This window comes from Pipistrellus kuhlii, unplaced genomic scaffold, assembly GCF_014108245.1.
Source record: "Pipistrellus kuhlii isolate mPipKuh1 unplaced genomic scaffold, mPipKuh1.p scaffold_m20_p_3, whole genome shotgun sequence".
NCBI classification, from domain to species: Eukaryota; Metazoa; Chordata; class Mammalia; order Chiroptera; family Vespertilionidae; genus Pipistrellus; species Pipistrellus kuhlii.
Window position 1 is genome coordinate 169,669,429 of NW_023425529.1, and position 18,368 is coordinate 169,687,796.

Below are 18,368 nucleotides of genomic sequence, written 5' to 3' on the forward strand. Positions count from 1 at the left end.
ACTGCCCTGCTCATGACACTTCAGTGGCCCCAGACCACATAAACTCTTAGAGAAGGCAAACACCCTCCATAATCCAACCCATCTACTTGCCCCGGTAGCCCCATCTCCTTGTTTTCCCATATAGACCCATGTAGTTCCCATACTGTTCCATCTTTCTGTGCTTTTACTCAAGCTCTCTCCTTAACCTGTATACATTCTTTAAACTGGTAGCCCCCTTCTTCCTTAGGAATTAGCTCAAAAAGTGCATCTCAGACCTCAAGGATGAGTAAACTGTCCCTTTTATGGGTTCCTAAAACACACCGTGCTTTCCATTAGCCCAGCTCAATGGAAAAGACTTGTTCATACATATATCCCTTCACTAGGCTATAAACTCCTCAATGGGAGGGATGGGATTTTATTGTTGTGTTACGCAGAACAAGGTAGGTAATTATTCACGGATGGCCGACACTTCCACCTCTAAGCACTTCTGTACCACTTAACAAATCTCTAGAATGCACACTCTTACTTTACTTACTCTGGTGGTGAGATATTAAACTGACTTAGAAATAGTATTCCCAGGCTCAAGATTCCTCAAAGTTTAACAAAGATAAGTTTTGTTTTTGTTTTTCTGGCTTAATATCTGCCTGCATTATCTGTGAGAATGTTTCTTTAGTGGAGAAAATAAGAGCTGAATCAAAGTAAAATCTACACCTTCTTCCATGATAAGCTTTCACTGAGATTTTTTTTTTTAATAGAAGTGGCCATTTTCCAGGAAGTTTAAAGTTTATTTTACCACAAGAATGGCAGGCTGAATTTAGTTGCAATTTCCGTAAAAGGTTGTGGCCATATTTCTGCAAATTCTTCTTGGTAAAATAATGCTTGGCAATAAATAACATAAAGGAAAATTATTTGGAGAAATTCTTTTCATCATCCACAGAAGAATATATCATAAAGCAATGTGATTCTACCTAGTAGTTCTCATCTTTAAGTTTGATGTACTCCATTGTGTACATGGTAAGCAAAGGTAATACAATTTATATCAATTCCAAACAGATCATTCTGCTCTGTTCATAGAATCACCATTGTTTATAGTTCAGTGTTTCTCACACTTTCTACTGAAGTGCCCATATTGGCAGAGCAAAATAAATTCACATCCTCAAGACATTTACAGGTAGAGCCTAAAAAGATGTGGCATGCACAAAATAAATGGTTTTGAAGTTCCAAGCTGCAACTTCCCAATTCAAGAAAAGTTTGCATCCCACCCGACTGGGCACCACTGCTTATATTTTAAGACGTAAAGGGGGTGATAATTGATGCTTCAAAAAATGGACTATCTTGTGGTTTTTTATTTCCCAGAATACCCAGCAGTGTTCTACAGGAGGCTAGCATTTTGAAAGACGTGATGTGTGTAGTTAAAAATGGCCTATTATGCAAAATGCTTCTCAATGTAGGTCATTTCAGTGTTTTCCTATGGTTCAATACACAGTAGACATGTTTGGAAGGGATATCTACAGACTTCTCAATTCACCACATCAGGAGATATATGCTATGGATTTTCTCATTGGTGATTATATCAACCCCAATCACTTGATTAAAGTGGTATAAGGCTGGATTTTCTACTGCAACATCACTGATTCCCTCCCCCTTTGTACTTTGCAAGTATATTGTGGATTATGTAAACATCCTGTTCCTCCTGAAACTTTCATCCACTAGGTTTAGCATCCATAACGCTTGTCTGAGTCAATTTATATATGATAGAGGCTAAATCATAATTTTCCTTTTCCTTCATTCCTTCTACACTTATTCATTTATTCTACTGTAAGCAAGAGCTCTTTCTTTCCCTCGTTTATTTATTTACATATTCACCCATTCATTAATTTAAAAAAAACACATATGAGTATAGAGTCATAAATTCTTTATCCCTCCCCTTCCCACCCTGACTAACTTTAGTAAGCAATTCATGAATTGGGCAGCATCCCCTCTACCAGCTGTAAGGGCATCCCAGATTCATGGATTCATATTTAATGAGTTATAATATCTCACTATCACTTATTTTGATGGTCAAATTGTCCCAATTTGGTCAGCGGGAAGCCCTTCTATGTGGCTGTTATTTCCTTTTTACATGTTCAAACTGAGGGACATTATGAAAAATGACTGACAATTACACTTTAGAAACTCAGTGCAATGAAGGACCAAGGAAGGCAGGGACTGTTTGGATTAAAGTAGGTTACAGAAACCTCTCCACTGGATGCAAGCCATGCTCTAGGATTTTTGTTTCTGTTATAAAAGACATTCCTGAACAATCAATGAAATGTGGATAAGGTCTTTAGATTACATAATAGTCTTCTATTAATGTTAATTACTTAATAGTTATGCTACAGTTGTGTAAAAATATCTTTGTTTTCTTAAAGACATACACAATAGAGTATTTAGGAAAAAAGAGTATCATATCTGCAACTTAATCTTTAACAAGCCAACATATAGATCACAATTGTCTATATTCAAACACATATGTAGATAAACAGAGGAAGACAGAGAATGCCTAAGCAAATGTGGTGGTAAAATGTTAACATTTGAAGAATATCAGTAAAGGGTCCCAGGGAATTAGTTGTATTATATTACAACTTTTCTGAAATTCTGAAATTCTGTCAAAATAAAAATATATTAAAAAAGCTGCATTAGTCCATACCTTGCCTCCTCACCTAATGCAGCAATTCCTTCTAAGGTATCAACAACAGACATATATCCCTATCTTGCCCACAGTTCCCAAGAGACAGTGGCCACAGGATACTGTTCCATCACTAGGTATTTCTATTATAGTTGCCAGCTTGAGCCCCCCCAATAAGCCATCTTAAACTTAGCTCCGGGGATGCTGCCTTCAACATAGGAGCAAAATGGAATATTCCTGTCTCCTATTCTATATGGAGTCAGTTTGAATGTGTCCCTTATTTTTCTTTTCTTTTTTAATTTTTTTAATTAAATTATTATCTGTGTACATATTTTGTCCTTCATCTTTCATGATATAAATGAAACAATTTCCTGAACTATCACCATGGCTGCCACCTACAGCCTATTCCATGGACCAGTGTGGTTGCACAGGCCCCATTCTTGATTGAATGCTCTAAGGTTGGTGGCTTGAAACTCTTAATAATTTTTAAACAAGAGGCCCCATATTTTAATTTTGCACTCAGTACACAAATCACGTACCCAGGTCTACTACCACATGCCTATGTGGCACCTTGGTGTAAACTGGATCCCTGTGAGCACAGGTGTGCCCAGGAAACAGCACCTATGTTCCAAAACAAACAAACAAACAAACAAACAAACAAACAAACAAAAAACTAGTTCCCTCCTTCGATGCTTACAAACACATTCTAGGGTGCACATACATCCCCCTTCTTGGCTACGTGCTCTTACACAGCACACAGCTTCATCAGCAGGCCTGGACTCTCATATGCTTCAGGAATGTTCGTATAGATCAATTTCTACCTGAAAGCCAGGATGGACTTTGGGTGGAGTAGAATAATATTTTCTCTTGACTTTGGCTGCATTCCTAAATGGGAAGAGAGGAAGTGTCAAGTTTTTGTGCAATTTCTACCAAGTGCTCAGAATCGGTCTTCACATATTTTCCATAATGTGGCTGAATTCCATGTTGTGAAAAGCAAGAAGGGGATAGTACATGTAGAGCAGGCAACCTCAAGCTATTTTTAGAGCCGTACGGTGCACATCACAGACCTATACGGTTGTAATAACTCATCTGCTCCCAATTCCCTCTTCTTTATTGCAGTGAAAATTATTAGGAGATGTGCAGAAACCAGGGAGAAATAAGATGATCCTTATCATAATGTCCTTATGACCTAGGGATTGGCTAAGAAGTCAGATGCCATGTCAGCCCCATGGCACAATCATGACACATAGCTAACAATAGCCCTTTCATGGAACCATAGCTGGTATCAAACATTTATAATACAGAGGATTTACATAAGGCTCTGTATTAGACTCAGAGGTCAAGACAATGAAGGTAATGCAGTTGAATCTTAATGCAGGCTATGATCTAATAAAAAGAATCCAAAAGTAACTTCAAAATAACTCTGATTCTGGGAAAACTATAAATACCGTGGGAGAAGTACTAAGTAAATGCTATGAGAATTCTGAGTTGGATATTGATCATTTATCAAACTTGAAGCTGGAGATGCTAGAAGGTTATCTTCTTCAATGGCTCAGCTGGTATGTCAGGCTGGTGAGATCAGTTCCTTTAAGGGATTTGGTAACTTGGTTTAGTAAAGGAGACAGCCCACAAGATGGGGCTTGGATGTAGGAATTAGTTGGGAAGACATTCCTACACTCCCAGGAGGGGAAGAAATATGAGCATGTCTAGAAGGGGGAAAGCAAGTCACGTGTCCCAGAGTCAGAGCTGTGCTAACTCAGCACACATATTGGCATTCAGCACACCTATATGAATGTAATAGATGAAGCTAAAAATGGAGGTCAAGGTTGAATCTGAATACCAGACAGATGTGGCTATATTCATGTATTTTTATAATTAACTATGCAATTAGAGGGGGGCCATTTACAGTTTTAGCAGCTGAAATTATATATCAAAGTCATTAAGCAGAGATCCATATTTGAGATTTAATTGGATATCTTTCTTATGTAGTTTTCAAAAAGATAAGACTCCCCCCCCCCCAAAAAAAAATCCCCGAATGAAAATACCATTTTTACCATGTGCCTATAAAATTAGCTAGGGAGTTTGACAGGTTTAAAATGAGATTTTCCTTTAAGTTCTTCACTTATTCTTGGCATAATTACATAGATATTTTAGGAGTGTTTCAAATAAACAGCATATTTAGATTTTATTCTAGGTTTATCATCTATGTATAATTTTTTAAAAATCAACAAAATAGTGGTTTCCTGCTGTGTTTGGTTCTAAGTAGTCAAGAAGCTATGTGACTGTAACAGGCAAATGTTTCCTTCATTCCCTAAAACCTCAACTTTCACACTAAAAAAAATAAAAGGCCCCAGTGTCAAGAAGGGATTGATGGACCAAGGGTTAATAATATAGGCAAAACATTTTGTGAGCAGATGAAGAAGAGGGAGAAAAACAGGAAAGAAAAGCAATGGCTAAGCAGCCAAATGTTCACCCAGGAAAAGAAAGAACGGTGCCTAATTGAATATTCCCAGTTTTGACAGCCATCCAGCAGCAGCGGTAACAGATGCCGCAGCAGCCCAGCTCCCTCCAGGTGGATTGAAACAGACAAACTGGAGAAGGCCTGTGGGAGCTGCTCCCCAGGGATGGACTTCTGCCAAACTGGTAGGGTAAGATGTGGGCTGGCTTTATTTATTTTTTACCTTTAGAAAAATCACCTTTGAAATGGGGCCTCATCTCTCTCCAGCCCCAGGCAGTTGGATGGGCAGCCAACATCTCTGACACCATGTGAGATTACTAAGAGACATACAAGTTTAAGATGACAAGAACACTGGCTACATACTACAATATTTTATAGCCACTAAGGCAACAAGCAATGTGTTGTGATTTTATATGTATACTAGGGGCTATAAAATTCATGCACTCGAGGAGGAGGGGGTCCTTCAGCCTGGCCTGTGCCCTCTCAAAATCTGGGAGACCTCAGGGGATGTCCAACTGATGCCCTAGGCCAACTCCTTTTGCACTGCTTTAGAGGCGGGAGAGGCTACCACCACCACTGCTATGCTTGCTAGTCATGAGCCCAGCTTCTGGCTGAGTGGCGCTCCTCCTGTGGGAGTACACTGACTAGTTGGGTCAGACTCTGGAGGGGCAACTCAGTCAATTTGCATATTACCCTTTTATAGGATAAAATATTATATATATAATATATATATAACATATATATAACTATATATGACTACATATAATATAAAATATATAATACATAAATGTATAAATAAATATATAAGTTTAATACATAATAAAAGTATATATAAGTATCTACACTAATAAAAGAGAAATATGCTAATCGACCATACCTTCATGATGCCCACCAGCCAATCAAAAGTGAGTATGCAAATTAAGCCAACAAAGATGGTACATTCATTTACATACACAGGTGCTGAGCTGCTGGGGTTAAGAGTTCCACATCACCCCAGCTGCTCGGGACCTCTGGGCAGTGTGGGAAGGTGGAAAGGCTGCTCTGGCCAGAGCAGAAATGTGGCTCTGGCCAGAGCAAAGGTCGTGTCTATAGTGAGGGAAGGAAGGCCCATTCTTGTACATCTTTGTGCATCGGGCCTCTAGTACATACATATAAATATACATGCAAAAACTTGACAGTGAGGAGGAATGCAACTAACTTAGAAACAGATCAGGAAAGCAATTGCTGCTTTCCTCAAGGAGATACCCAAATGCCCATGAAGTTTTCATTGTATTTGGTTTTCAAACTTCCATTGCAAAGAATAAAATGAGCATGGCCTAGGAATAAGAGCATTCAGGGAGGGATAAAGGGATGGAAGGTCTGGTTTCTTGTACTCCCTCTGCTGGTGGCCCTTGGTCAAGTCAACTAACCTTTCTGAACATCACTTTCTCAGCCAGTAAGTGATAGAGTTGGATGAATGGGTTAAATCGACATTTCCCAAATAGTGCTTTCTAAAAGTTTTTGAGGGTCTTGCTACTCAAAGAATGGCCAACAGACCAACTAGCAGGATCAGCATTATCTGAGAACTGTGACTTTGAACTGGACTTACTGCATCATTTTAATTGAGTCATCTGTATTTTAATAGGATTACAGTTTATCTACATGCATGTTAAACACTTTTAAACACTGGTCCTGCATCCAAAGCAGCCTGATCATAGAATCACGTGGATAACTTCATACAAACACAACTTCCTTGGAACTCCCTCCAGAGTCTGACCCAATCAGTCTGCACTAGAAGCCAGAAATCTTCATATCTCACTAATTTACCAGGTTGGTCCTTGTCAATGAAACTATGAGTTACATAAATAAATAATTGTTTTATATTTTTTTCCCTTTAAAATAGAAGAATCTCAAAGAGATATCATGCCACTGAGCTTCCTGGTGTTTTTGCAGAGATTAGCTAACCATTTCATGTCCAGATACTCCAGTCAACACATCCCTCAGCTGAATGCCCCAGCCACCATGAAGGTAGTGCTCACTATGGTTTTGAAATTGTTAAATTCTTAATGGATCACTGGTTAAATGTTGGACACGATAGCAGTTCTGTTGTTGGACTACAATAATTTAATGAATAATATAAAAATGACATGAATTTTGCAAAGTCCCCTTAAGAAAAATGTCATCAGATTCATAAGCTACATTCATCTATCAAAATCCTTATTTTGCACATTAAAATGTCTTTAGCACTTTAAAAACCAATCTTAAAAATAACATAGTGACAATTATATCCAATTTGGTTATTCATTTTTTGGAAATAAAGACTCTTCTCAGTGCAATGTGTTGTTTGCTGGGAAGTACTTGCAAATAGCAGCCAGAAATCTCTTATTTCAACAAAACATGAAAATTATAAAAAATGTGTTTGTGTGTGTGTGTGTGTGTGTGTGTGTGTGTGTGTGTGTGTGTGTTTTCTCCTACAAGCAAATCAAAAGAATTCCAAGCCAGGTCCTAAAGGCAGTTTTTTCCCCCTCCACTTCTGATGTCATTAAACATAGTTAAATTCCAATTTGCATTTTAATGTATACTGGTCCCTGAGTCAGATGCAATATTTAATGACAAATCAAGTCTTGACTTGCATAATTTTAAATAAATTCAAGAATCTGCCACTAGTGGCATATGAAGAAATTAAAAATGTGTTGCAAATAGTATTAGCGATTATATTAATTACATAATATAGACCTTATTGATATTGCTTTTATAACTTGAAACTTCAATCTTTACCAGTTAATATAAACATATCATAAACAATAATGACAAAACAAATTTTATTTGATCCCTGAAGAGATTTATAAGATTATTAATCCAATGATATCAGGTGACTCCAAAAAAGTCAGAAGTGAGAAAAAAATCATTTTCCATTTCTAACATTCTTTGATCCTGTCACACTTGGGAGATCTAGATAGCTACTACTGGCCTAGAATGGGTTTTTGGAATCCATATAGCCATAATCTGCAAAAAAAAAAAAAAAAAAAAGATCAAGGCACTAAAATTTTAATTCTTTTTTGTTAGTTTCAGTAAGTATTTATGCACCTACTGGTGAATGATGCTGGTGCAAGGGTGGCTGAACTACATCACAAAATAATAGCTAGTGATTGATAAGAGCTGACTCTGTGTCAGGTAGAGTTTTAAACACTTACAGTTATCAATACTTCTAACTCTTCCAATAAATCTATGAATAGGCACACTTTTGCCTTTGAAGACATTAAGACTCAGAGAGATAAATAAATCATCCATCATCACAAAACTCAAGTAGTGGAACTAGAATTGGAAACTGCAGGGGCAAAGGCACATGCCAGCCAGGAGAGGGGGTGCACAGAACAGCAAAGTGCACACCCTTGGAGGTTATAGGAAATCAGTAAATGTGGGTCTGCGCCATTCATTGCCAAGTTTTGTAGGCCAGGGGAAAAGCTTAGAGATTTCTAGCAGGTACCTGCCAATTAGGAATTAAGTGAGCAAGTATGGAAGTGAGAGAGACAAAGTAGATATTGAGAGTAGATTAGGGAGATGCTACTGTTAGTACTTCATAGAATGTGTCAGAGAAGTAGAAGAAGACAAAGAGAGGAAAAGTGACCTTGAGAAGAAGGAATTTGATGGAACCCATGTTGAAATCCCCTATGCTGTATCGCCTCTCTCTTCTTTAGACAGAGTCCAGTGGGCAATCTGCTTCCCCTTGACGAGGGTCAAATCTCTTGATTAGCCTGGATGAGACCATGCAGGGAATTCAGAGCTAGATGTATTAAGGGAGAGTAAAATCAAACATAGTCCGTTTCTCAACTTACTTGTGACTTAAAGTCATAAAGTATTTGTTGGCTAACACTAACTAAGTAAGTATAGAAAAAATGTTTCCCATGGCTCTTACATCAAGAGTGCGGTTTACAAGATGACCGTACTGTGGGCTTCCTGGGGCCCAGTTGACACCAAGGAGAGGGACCCCCAAATTGCCAGTGCAGTGACGATGAAATGCACATTTCGAGAAAGAGATTTCATTTCCCAAGAAGCATACATGTCTCCGCAAATAGCAATTCACTCCTATTCTTAATCCCTAAACTATCGACAACTGCTATGAAGAATTTCTTGAGTCTCAAATAAATCCCCCCTGTCCGATATTCTCCACAACACTCTCAAAAGGCAGCATTTGAATAAAACAACAAGAAGCATCTCTGCTCTCTGCCTCTCAATTTCTTTCCTGAGGGGCTTTTACACTCCTGAGCACACAAAGGAGGTTTTATGGGTACACATGGGGGTGGGTAAGATGAAGACACTCTAAAGGAGGAGAAAGGAAGTTGTGTATTTCTCAATAGTCTTGAGATAAAGAAAACACTGATGCTGAAACATGATAAAGAAATCTTGGACTCCCTTGAAAAGCAATTTTGTTCTTTTTGTTGTTGTTGTTGTTCCAAGTGTCTATTTTTTTAAGCCCTACTTGGGGCAAAGAAATGAAGTTTTAAAACCCATTTTCATGTTTTAAGATTCAGGGGAAAGAGGTTTAACAGCAGGCTATAAAAATCCTTTACTCTTTAATGTCTTATTTTTGCAGATTTGCTGGAAAGTACAGTCAACAGTCGTTGCTCAATTCTTCCCATCCGTGCCTCTTGAACTTCACCATTGATGGTGAACAGCAGAAGCCATTTGCGTGGGTTTCTTTCTCCAGAGACCTGTTCTTTCCTGGCATTGTTGAGACACTTGCACTCTGACAATCTAGGCAGCCTATTTAGCCAAAATGATTCGCTGGTTTTACTCTAGAGGAGATTATCAAACACTTAATGGACAACTTTAGAGGAGTCATTTAGTAGAGGTAGAGGCAATTCTGACAGAGTTCTACTGTCTGCTAATGCATGTTCTGCAGAAGCACCCGGCATGCCCAACCCCTCTTCAACCCTTTAAGTCTTGTCTGTGTTCCCCCGGGACGAGGAAGTCACCCAGTACTCACAAGCTATGCGCACAGAGGCCTTCCTGCTCTTGGAGGTCCCCAGGTGGCTCCAGGCCACGCACTGGCACCAGTAGTCTTCCGGCCCGTGGAAGTCCTCCACCTGCTGCCTGGTGACGTTGATAAACACCTCCCGGACCTTCAAGCCTGATGGGGAGACAGAGCAAATCCACTGAGGCTGCTGCATTTCTCAAATAGAAAGGAAGGGCTAGCCAAACCTTCCCTTGTTAATTAAACCATCCTGTTTTTAATCAAGGAGCAGTTTTAATTACTCTGACAATAATATATTACTGCTAATTAAATCCCAACAGTGGACTAGGCTGGAAAGAAGGAGAATAAAATATCACCAACCAACGAGGCTCCAATACAATATAATAGTTGCCCTAGTGCCTGGACATAGCGATTTTTTTTTTTTTAACCTTCCTTGGTGTAAAATCAAGTATGAGAAATGTAGTACCAAATTAGGTGCTGGGATTCTAGAAGCTAAAGAAGCCTCAACATGCCAACACCAGTGACAGAGTTCCAGGTGGTTCTAAATGCCACACCCCTGAGTGTGGCAGTGGGAACAGGGTCTCTTTAGCAGTGTGGCTTAGAGGCGACAGGAGACAGCAAACATGTAGCGTCCAAGGAGGGGCCAGCAAGTATGAGGCAGACCAGTGGAACTAAGCTAGTCTGCAGGTCCTGAGCGGTGGAATGAGGAAGTCCTTTGGACCCATGGTGTGAGGAGATGAAAAAAAAAAAAGAGAGAGGGTTTTGTAGAAAGAGGGGCTGAGGGTATTTTTGTAAAATGGGATAGAATGACGATCTTGACCTTTTAATATTGTTGCTGCTGTTATTATCATCATTATGATTAACATTATAATCATCATAAATGCTTTGCATTCTCCTTCTACTATTTAGAAAGTCTGCTAGGTGCTTCCTACTGGGGAGTGGAAGTTTCTTCCAAACCTCAGACCTAGGACTACCAGCCTTTCTTTCTTGGGAAGGACAGTCACCTTGACTAAAATGCCAGGAATGAAAGGATACACCCCTCACTAGCCAGTAGTTAAATCATCACAAGCAGGGTCACAGCCTTCACGGTGGGCATGCTCTGCCCATAGAGTGAACACTTGCCCAGGCTGGGCCTTGTCAGGAGAGGCAGCGTGGGAGAGGAAAGGTGATGCCTGGTAAATTTCACTGAAGGGTCTAGCATCATGATAAGCCTTCAACCGATTCACTCACTCCATTTCTACAATGCACCAGTGTAGCCAATGTAATGGTATCCCCACTCTGCAGAGGAGAGAACTATGACTGAGAGAGACCCGGTCACTTGCCCAGTCACACTATCTGTAACCAGAAAACCTGAAGTTTGGTCTGTATCTGTCTTACACCAAAACCAGCACTGCATGCAGGTCCCTCTTAAAAAAAAAAATCAATTCTGTCCTGAATTTTAAGTGCATATACTTCAATATGGAAATAAGACTAAATATGGAACATTTAAAGAAAAGTTAAGTGCATAACTATAATTTTAAGTTCCAAAGGCATTCAGGGGATAGATCTAAGTGAGCCAGGGACGCTCGGTGGAGGAGGTGGACTGTGATTATACATCTCAGGTGGGGGTAGGATTTAAAGAACAGGAACGGAGGTGTGAGATTAGTCAGGCTAGGGGAACATTCCCTTCCACCCAGTCAATAACATGCTATTTAGAGTGTGTGATGAGAGAGAGCATTATGGTCACATAAATTACCGTGTACAATTTTGGTTATACTTTCTAAATTTGTAGGAGGAACCACATATAGGACATCATGTTGAAGATAGTTGATAACTCACACTTCTGCTGTTTGTGCAAAGTGTTCAAGTGTGGCTTAGAGGAGACAGGAGACAACAAACATGAAGGGTGTGGGTCCACAAGAGATGGAAGGGTCCTGAAAGCTTTATCCTATACTGAATAAAAAAGAAGCCTTAGAAGCATTTTTATTGTTGTTGCTGCCCCCACCCCCAACCCCACAACACACACCACTTTGCACTTAAAAGTAGTGTGAGTCGGAGGATAAGAAAAAGAACAAGGTAAAGTTGCCCAGTGAAGAGAAAGGGAAAATGTCATGGAAAGAGAGAATAAAAATGGCTTTCTAGGTCCTGACTGGTATAGCTAAAGGGTTAAAGTGTCAGCACCCTGAACCTAAGGGTCTCGGGTTCAAATCCAGGTCAAAGGTAAGTACCTGGGTTGCAGGTTGATCCGTAGTAGGGCGTGTATATCTCTCTTTCATATCTGTTTTTCCCTCTCCCTCTCTCTTTCTATTTCCCTCTCCCCCTTCCCTTCCAGTCTCTAAATATCAGTAGAAAAAACAACAACAACAAAGACTTGTCAGAACAGAAAGGCTGAATAAACAAAAAGAAGGAAGAGGGCTGTAGAGAAGAGGGCTTGTTTTATATTTCTGTCTTTGATTTGAGGCAGATGGAGAGTATCCACTTTGAATAGTGAAAAGAGAGGAGAGAGAACACCATAAGAGTTAGAGAAACAATAACATGACAGAGCTCCCCTGCCATAGCACTTGAAGACATATTAGCACAGAATACATCACCATTGGGGGAGCAGGGGTCTCACTGGAAGATTTTGATAAGCTTGAAAAGCCAGGCATGCCTTCAAGCCAATGGAGAACAAGTCTATGTCTTTACAAGAGTATGTAAACTGTTGGATTCCTGTCTTTGGGAAATGAAGGCAAACATCTTCGCAAAAGTGGTTCAAGATTATCAAGTTTATCCAGCAGTAAGTTTCCACATCCAAACCTCAATACTTGCTAGGAGTTAATCCAGGCAGTTGGAGTTCTAAGGGTACCTGGGATCGCTTTTAATGAGTGTGGTAAGACACACAGAAACAGAAATGCCTGCCATAAAGGATGGAGGAAGGCCTTTAGACGCGGCTAAGGGTACATTTGTAAAATGAGATAAAATGAAGACCTTTACCTTTCAAAGCTTACTCCCACAAATCCCTGGGAACAGGAGGCACAGCACACCATGCAGGGCCACACAAGGAGGCACCAAGGTCCATCAGCAGATGGAAGGGCAGGGGAAAATGTGAGAAAGAGCCTTTTATGTCATTCCCAGTGGAATGAATTGGAGAGGCAGAGTAAAGGGATTTAGAATTGGCTAGTTTGAATTCCAGTGGGTTCTGGGACATAATGGCTATCCCAGATGTTTGATACCTGTCCTGTGTTCGGCCAGAGAAATATTATTGGTCTAGAGCAGGTGTCGGCAATCTGCGGTTCCAGAGCCGCATGCTGCTCTTTTGAAGCTTTACCGTGGCTCCGACAATTTGCAAGCCTGTGTGAAAATGAAGGTAACGTCTTACAGCCCTGATGTGCTGACACTGTCCACTGAGGTTCAGGAGCAAAAATCCCATTAACCAGGTAAATTAAATATTTTAATTAGCTATTAATTTGCAAAAATATATTATACATTGTTAAGTGAAAAAGTCTTTTTTTTCTTCAGATTGACAGCTAACTGCATGATCCGGTATATAGCATGAAGGTAAGAAACAATATATGCAGTGTTATATTTGTTTTAAATGTTGCAATGGTTTTGCGGCTCCCAGGTTTTGTTTTCCTTCGGAAACGGGTCCAAGTGGCTCTTTATGTCTTAAAGGTTGCAGACCCCTGGTCTAGAGAGTAAGAGCTCAATACAAGACGTAGTTGGGAGTAATAGGCTCTGGATTGGTTGGTGTACATGTGAAAGGCATGCTCACAGGCAAATTGTTTGTTCTCTGGAGACATTAGCCAACCCGTGGCAGGGCAGTCCCTTCAGAGTTGGCTAAGCCCCGAGATGCCATACAGAAACCAGAAAAAAGCGATTCTTAAACATGGTAGACAGCTGTGCATCTGCTTTGTAAAGCATAAACAGTAGGCCATTGGCTCCACTACTAAGGGCATAAGTGTTCTGACCCTATTCTTGTCTGGAAATTTACAACCCCTCACTCAGACTAACCAGAGTCAAGAGGAAAATGTTCATATCCCAGTTTCAACATTGGAATGGCTCAGTTACAGGTCCTTCTCTGAGCTTCCCAGTGATTAGAAAAACAAAAGCAATGCAGCATCAGGTGGATGGCTTCTTTAAGAGGCTCCAGTGACATTACCATCTCCTCTTCCCCCAAAAGTAGTATGTCATCTCTCTGGATTAGACCTTCTTTTTCTAACATAAGGTCATCTATCTTGTCTAACCATTCTGTCCAGAGACCCTTGGAAAATCATGAATCCTTTGTTATCTATTATAATTTTTATATCATAACAAGAAATAACTGTATTGAATAACAATTTTAAAGCTAGCATATTCACTCTCAAATCTTCATTATAGCTCTGTCTGGTGATATATGCATATATATCTATATCTATATCTTATATATGTGTATGTATATATACATATATGCCATAAATAAAAATGCCTCACACACACACACACACACACACACACACACACACACACACACACAAAGCCACACCTAGGAACCATCCACAGAAGCAGCTCTAAGGGAACCTCAACCCACCTGCCTGCCCTGACATTCACCAGTGGTGTTGCCAGAGAGTCATCTCTTTCTACATTTTCAGAGCTGGCAGCTCACCTGCTCATAGGATATGCTATAGGGGAGCAAAAATCCCAGGCCAACTGAAGATGGCATCCCCCACCTAAGAGTAGCATTCTACATGATAAGTTGTGTAACTCGAATAAGCACGGAAAAATCCAACCCTTTTAATTATTGTGTAAATTAAAACCATCGGCCTTTGTTATGGAGTAGAGTTTTACAGAATATAAAAATACGACTATAAGACTGATATGCTAATAAGCTCCCAACTCCGGTGGATGGTTTAGTTGCAGATAGACTAATGCTGGCAGCAGTTGAATAATTGCTCTGCATGTACTAAACATAACAGAGCAGCACAGAGCTTCATCATTTGTCAGCTTTATTTGTTTAAATGAGAAAAATGCTGACAGCATTTATTGCTGTAATCCCCTTACTTATCAGACAGAAAACACTAGTGATTCTTAGCAGGTCTAATCCTGTTGGGAGACTAAACGTTAGAGAATCTTCAAACTAATTGAAGGTATATGTTCCCTTGTTCAAAGAAGAGAAATACAGAAGACAGGAGGAAAGAAATAGAAAGAGAAAAAAAGAATAAAAATCATTTATTTCTGGTCAATTCTAAATAAAAGGGCTCTGGTCTCAGTGCCATGTTGTTCTGCAGAAAATAAAGGATTCTGGAACAGTATTTAACATTCAACACCATGCCAACTGCAGCCCTGTGCCTACTAACAGCATCCCCACGCCTCTTATCTACTGTTCATTATCACGCCTCCACAAAGCCCATCAGCGGCATTCTGCCATGGCGATAGCTGCCAGCCATTGTTCAGACACACCTGGTGATGGGCACTTGGGGAGGGCTTTAACCCAGTTCTCCAATGCTTACCATTCCTCACAGCTTTATGTTCCTGAACAGTTTGGATGTTCTCTGTAGTAGGACACTTGGCACAATAGACCGAGTAAGTAAAATCAAGAAGGGACGTGAGAATTCCTCTCCAGCCTCTAAGAGGTTTTTCATTTCTCAAGCCGCATGGAAGCAAAAGGAGACCAGCAATGAGGTTTTGATGAATTGTTTTCTCATTCAAGTCTCAGTTCCTGTTTCCCTGGGCCATTTAGTCCAGTGGTTTACCCACTCTGTGCCACGGTTTACCACATTGTCATGTTTCATAATTGAGAATGAATCAAGAGAATTTTTCGGTAGCTCCCATAGACAAAGCTCAGAGACACTATTCTAAAACAATTCCTGAGTAGTATAGGGCTTCATCCAATTCTCTGGAAAGAAAATAAGAATCGAACTCCCCATGAAAAGCCACCCTTGTGTATGAAGAGCCTTCTATAAGGTACCATCATCTCCTTAAGAAGCTCAGTCCTTCTGATGCTTGGCTTTGGCTCTGAGAAGAGCAGACTGACAGAGAAGAGCAGACTGAAACAAGGTCACACAAGAGCAGCTTTTCACTCATCCTCAGCAATGGCAAAACCTTCTGGGAATGGCTACCAGTCTACCGAGAAATTGAAGGCTCTGTCCTCACCCAATATTTAGCTTGGCTTCAAGGGCAAGGCTCTGGTAAGGAAACAGAAATCTGAAACATAGTTGAAGTTTCAAAATTATGAGATGAAGGAGAGCATTTTTAGGGAATCAAGCCACCATTTCTAGGGGGGAGGGGCTTATATGTCTCCAGGCTACTGAAATAGGAAATTAAAGGTAGATAATTAGGAGTTAGAACCATACTTCATTTTACTGGCAGATGCTTAATTAGGGCTAAATGTGTTTTACCACTTCATTCCAGCAGCAAGATTAAAATATGTTTTGATTTAAAAAATTGTCCTTCTTTGAATGTGCACTATGCTTAACGAACACTCTCTAGTTTCCTGGATAACAACCACTCCACATATCCCTCAGAAGCACCGCAAGTTCAGTCTTAAGTACAGAAACTAGAACACACCCAAGCTCTCCAGTGTCCTACACACTAGAGATTAGAATTAATCAGTAGCAAGGTCTCAGGCAGAGGAAAGCAAATTAACATGATTGTGTTGCTTGATAACACATAGAAGGGAAACTTAAGAGGCAGAGTGGGCATGGGAGGGTTATTTCGAGGACAGCACCCTGTGAATGACTCATATAGACATCACGCTCCTGACCTGGTGAGAAATACCTGCGTGATTTCCAACCCTGCTGCTCCAATCAATGACCTTTCCATTCCAGAAGTCACTAAAATCAACACCTGTTGGGAGATCATGTCCGGAGGTAAGGACATTTATCATACAACTTATATCTCCCACAGTGCTGCCACGGGCTCTGAGAACAATGTAAAGACCAAATGTAAATGGAAAGAGTGAATCCCAGGCAAGTAAAATGTTATTCTGGAAAAGACAACTGTTTACCTGTTAATAATATTGGCCAGTGTATCGTTCTAGAATTGTAGAAGTCCACAATTTTGTATTGTTGAAGTATAATCACCAGGCACTTGCCCCCCTTTTTTTAAAATGGCAATTTTGTATTTATCACTTTGAAGGCTAACCTTGATTGAGTACTTGCTACACAGCAGGCCCTGAACTGAGCATGTCATGTATATTAGTTTCTGTGACCCTCACAACAGGTCTATGTGGCAGATATAATTATTATTGCTATTTACACAGGGGAAAAATGAAGTGAAAGGAGGCTGAGTAACATGTCTATCTGAAAGATTTTGTAGATGGAGAGCCAGATTTCAGATATGGTGGCATCTAACACTCACACCCATGCTGTTTTATTTTTTAAATAATTTTTATTGATTTCAAAGAGGAAGGGGGAGAGGGAGAGAGAGACAGAAACAGCAATGATGAAAGAGAATGGATTGGCTGTCTCCTGCATGTCCCACACTGAGGAACAAGCCTGCAACCTGGGCTTGAGCCCTGACCAAGAATTGAATAGTGGCCTCCTGGTTCATAGGTCAATGCTCATCCACTAAGCCATGCTGGCCAGGCATCATCCATGATCTTAACCACTGGACTAGCCTCATTTTAAAAAAAAAATAACCTTATATATCCCACTTCAAGTAAAAGAAAACCACTTCTAAATGTTGCACGAACGAAAAGAGTGAAAAAGCCCAAAGACACTGGTCTAAAATTCAGGGTTTAGAGTAAAGCTCTGCTCAGTATCAGGAATTTTTATTAGGTTACATAAAAATGACTGGCTGCTTTCATATCTCTGCTAGGGATGGAGTGAGAGTAAATGATCTCCATATTTATATATATTTTTTTTTTTTTTTTTTAGAAAAGGTTAAATTAGACACAAGAGACAAGTAGTCCTTCATACTGTGTCACAAGTTTACAGGAGGAATGCATATGTTTTCCTGAGAATCTTTACGATTCTGTCAGCTCTTCCTGAGAAGCAGAGTGATGAACAAAGTGCAATCTGGGATGGGGTGGGAGAAGATTTCTATGAAAGTGAGTTTTAAACCCACAAGCTGTCAACACAACATCTGAGAAACTGACTGTTTCTGTGCTATGTGGCCTAAAATATATGTTTCCCGAATGTACCTTGGTGATTTGTGAATCATCGAAGGCAACTTCAAATTAATGGTTTTTGGGAAGGTACTATATTTAAATCCCCATCATCAGGGTAGCAAAGTTCTTAGACATAAACTTGAAAGATTTAATACATTTTTAGTTCTATTCTTCTCCCTTTTCTCAACACACTCCATTAACCTCATATCCCCAGAGAGTTCCTCCAGTTGTTTAAAGAAGAAATCACACACAATGAAATCCCTGA

At 39.9% G+C, this 18,368-nt stretch overlaps 1 protein-coding gene across 6 annotated transcripts in view; it reads right to left on the bottom strand.

Moving 5' to 3' along the window:
* UNC5D (unc-5 netrin receptor D) overlaps positions 1-18,368 on the bottom strand; it is a 514,611-nt gene that overhangs the window by 208,226 nt on the left and 288,017 nt on the right. For all 6 annotated transcript variants that reach the window (XM_036457169.2, XM_036457168.2, XM_036457167.2 and 3 more), the window contains exon 3: positions 10,072-10,215. In XM_036457169.2, coding sequence (XP_036313062.2) covers positions 10,072-10,215 — 144 coding nt within the window. The remainder of the gene's footprint in view (positions 1-10,071; positions 10,216-18,368) is intronic.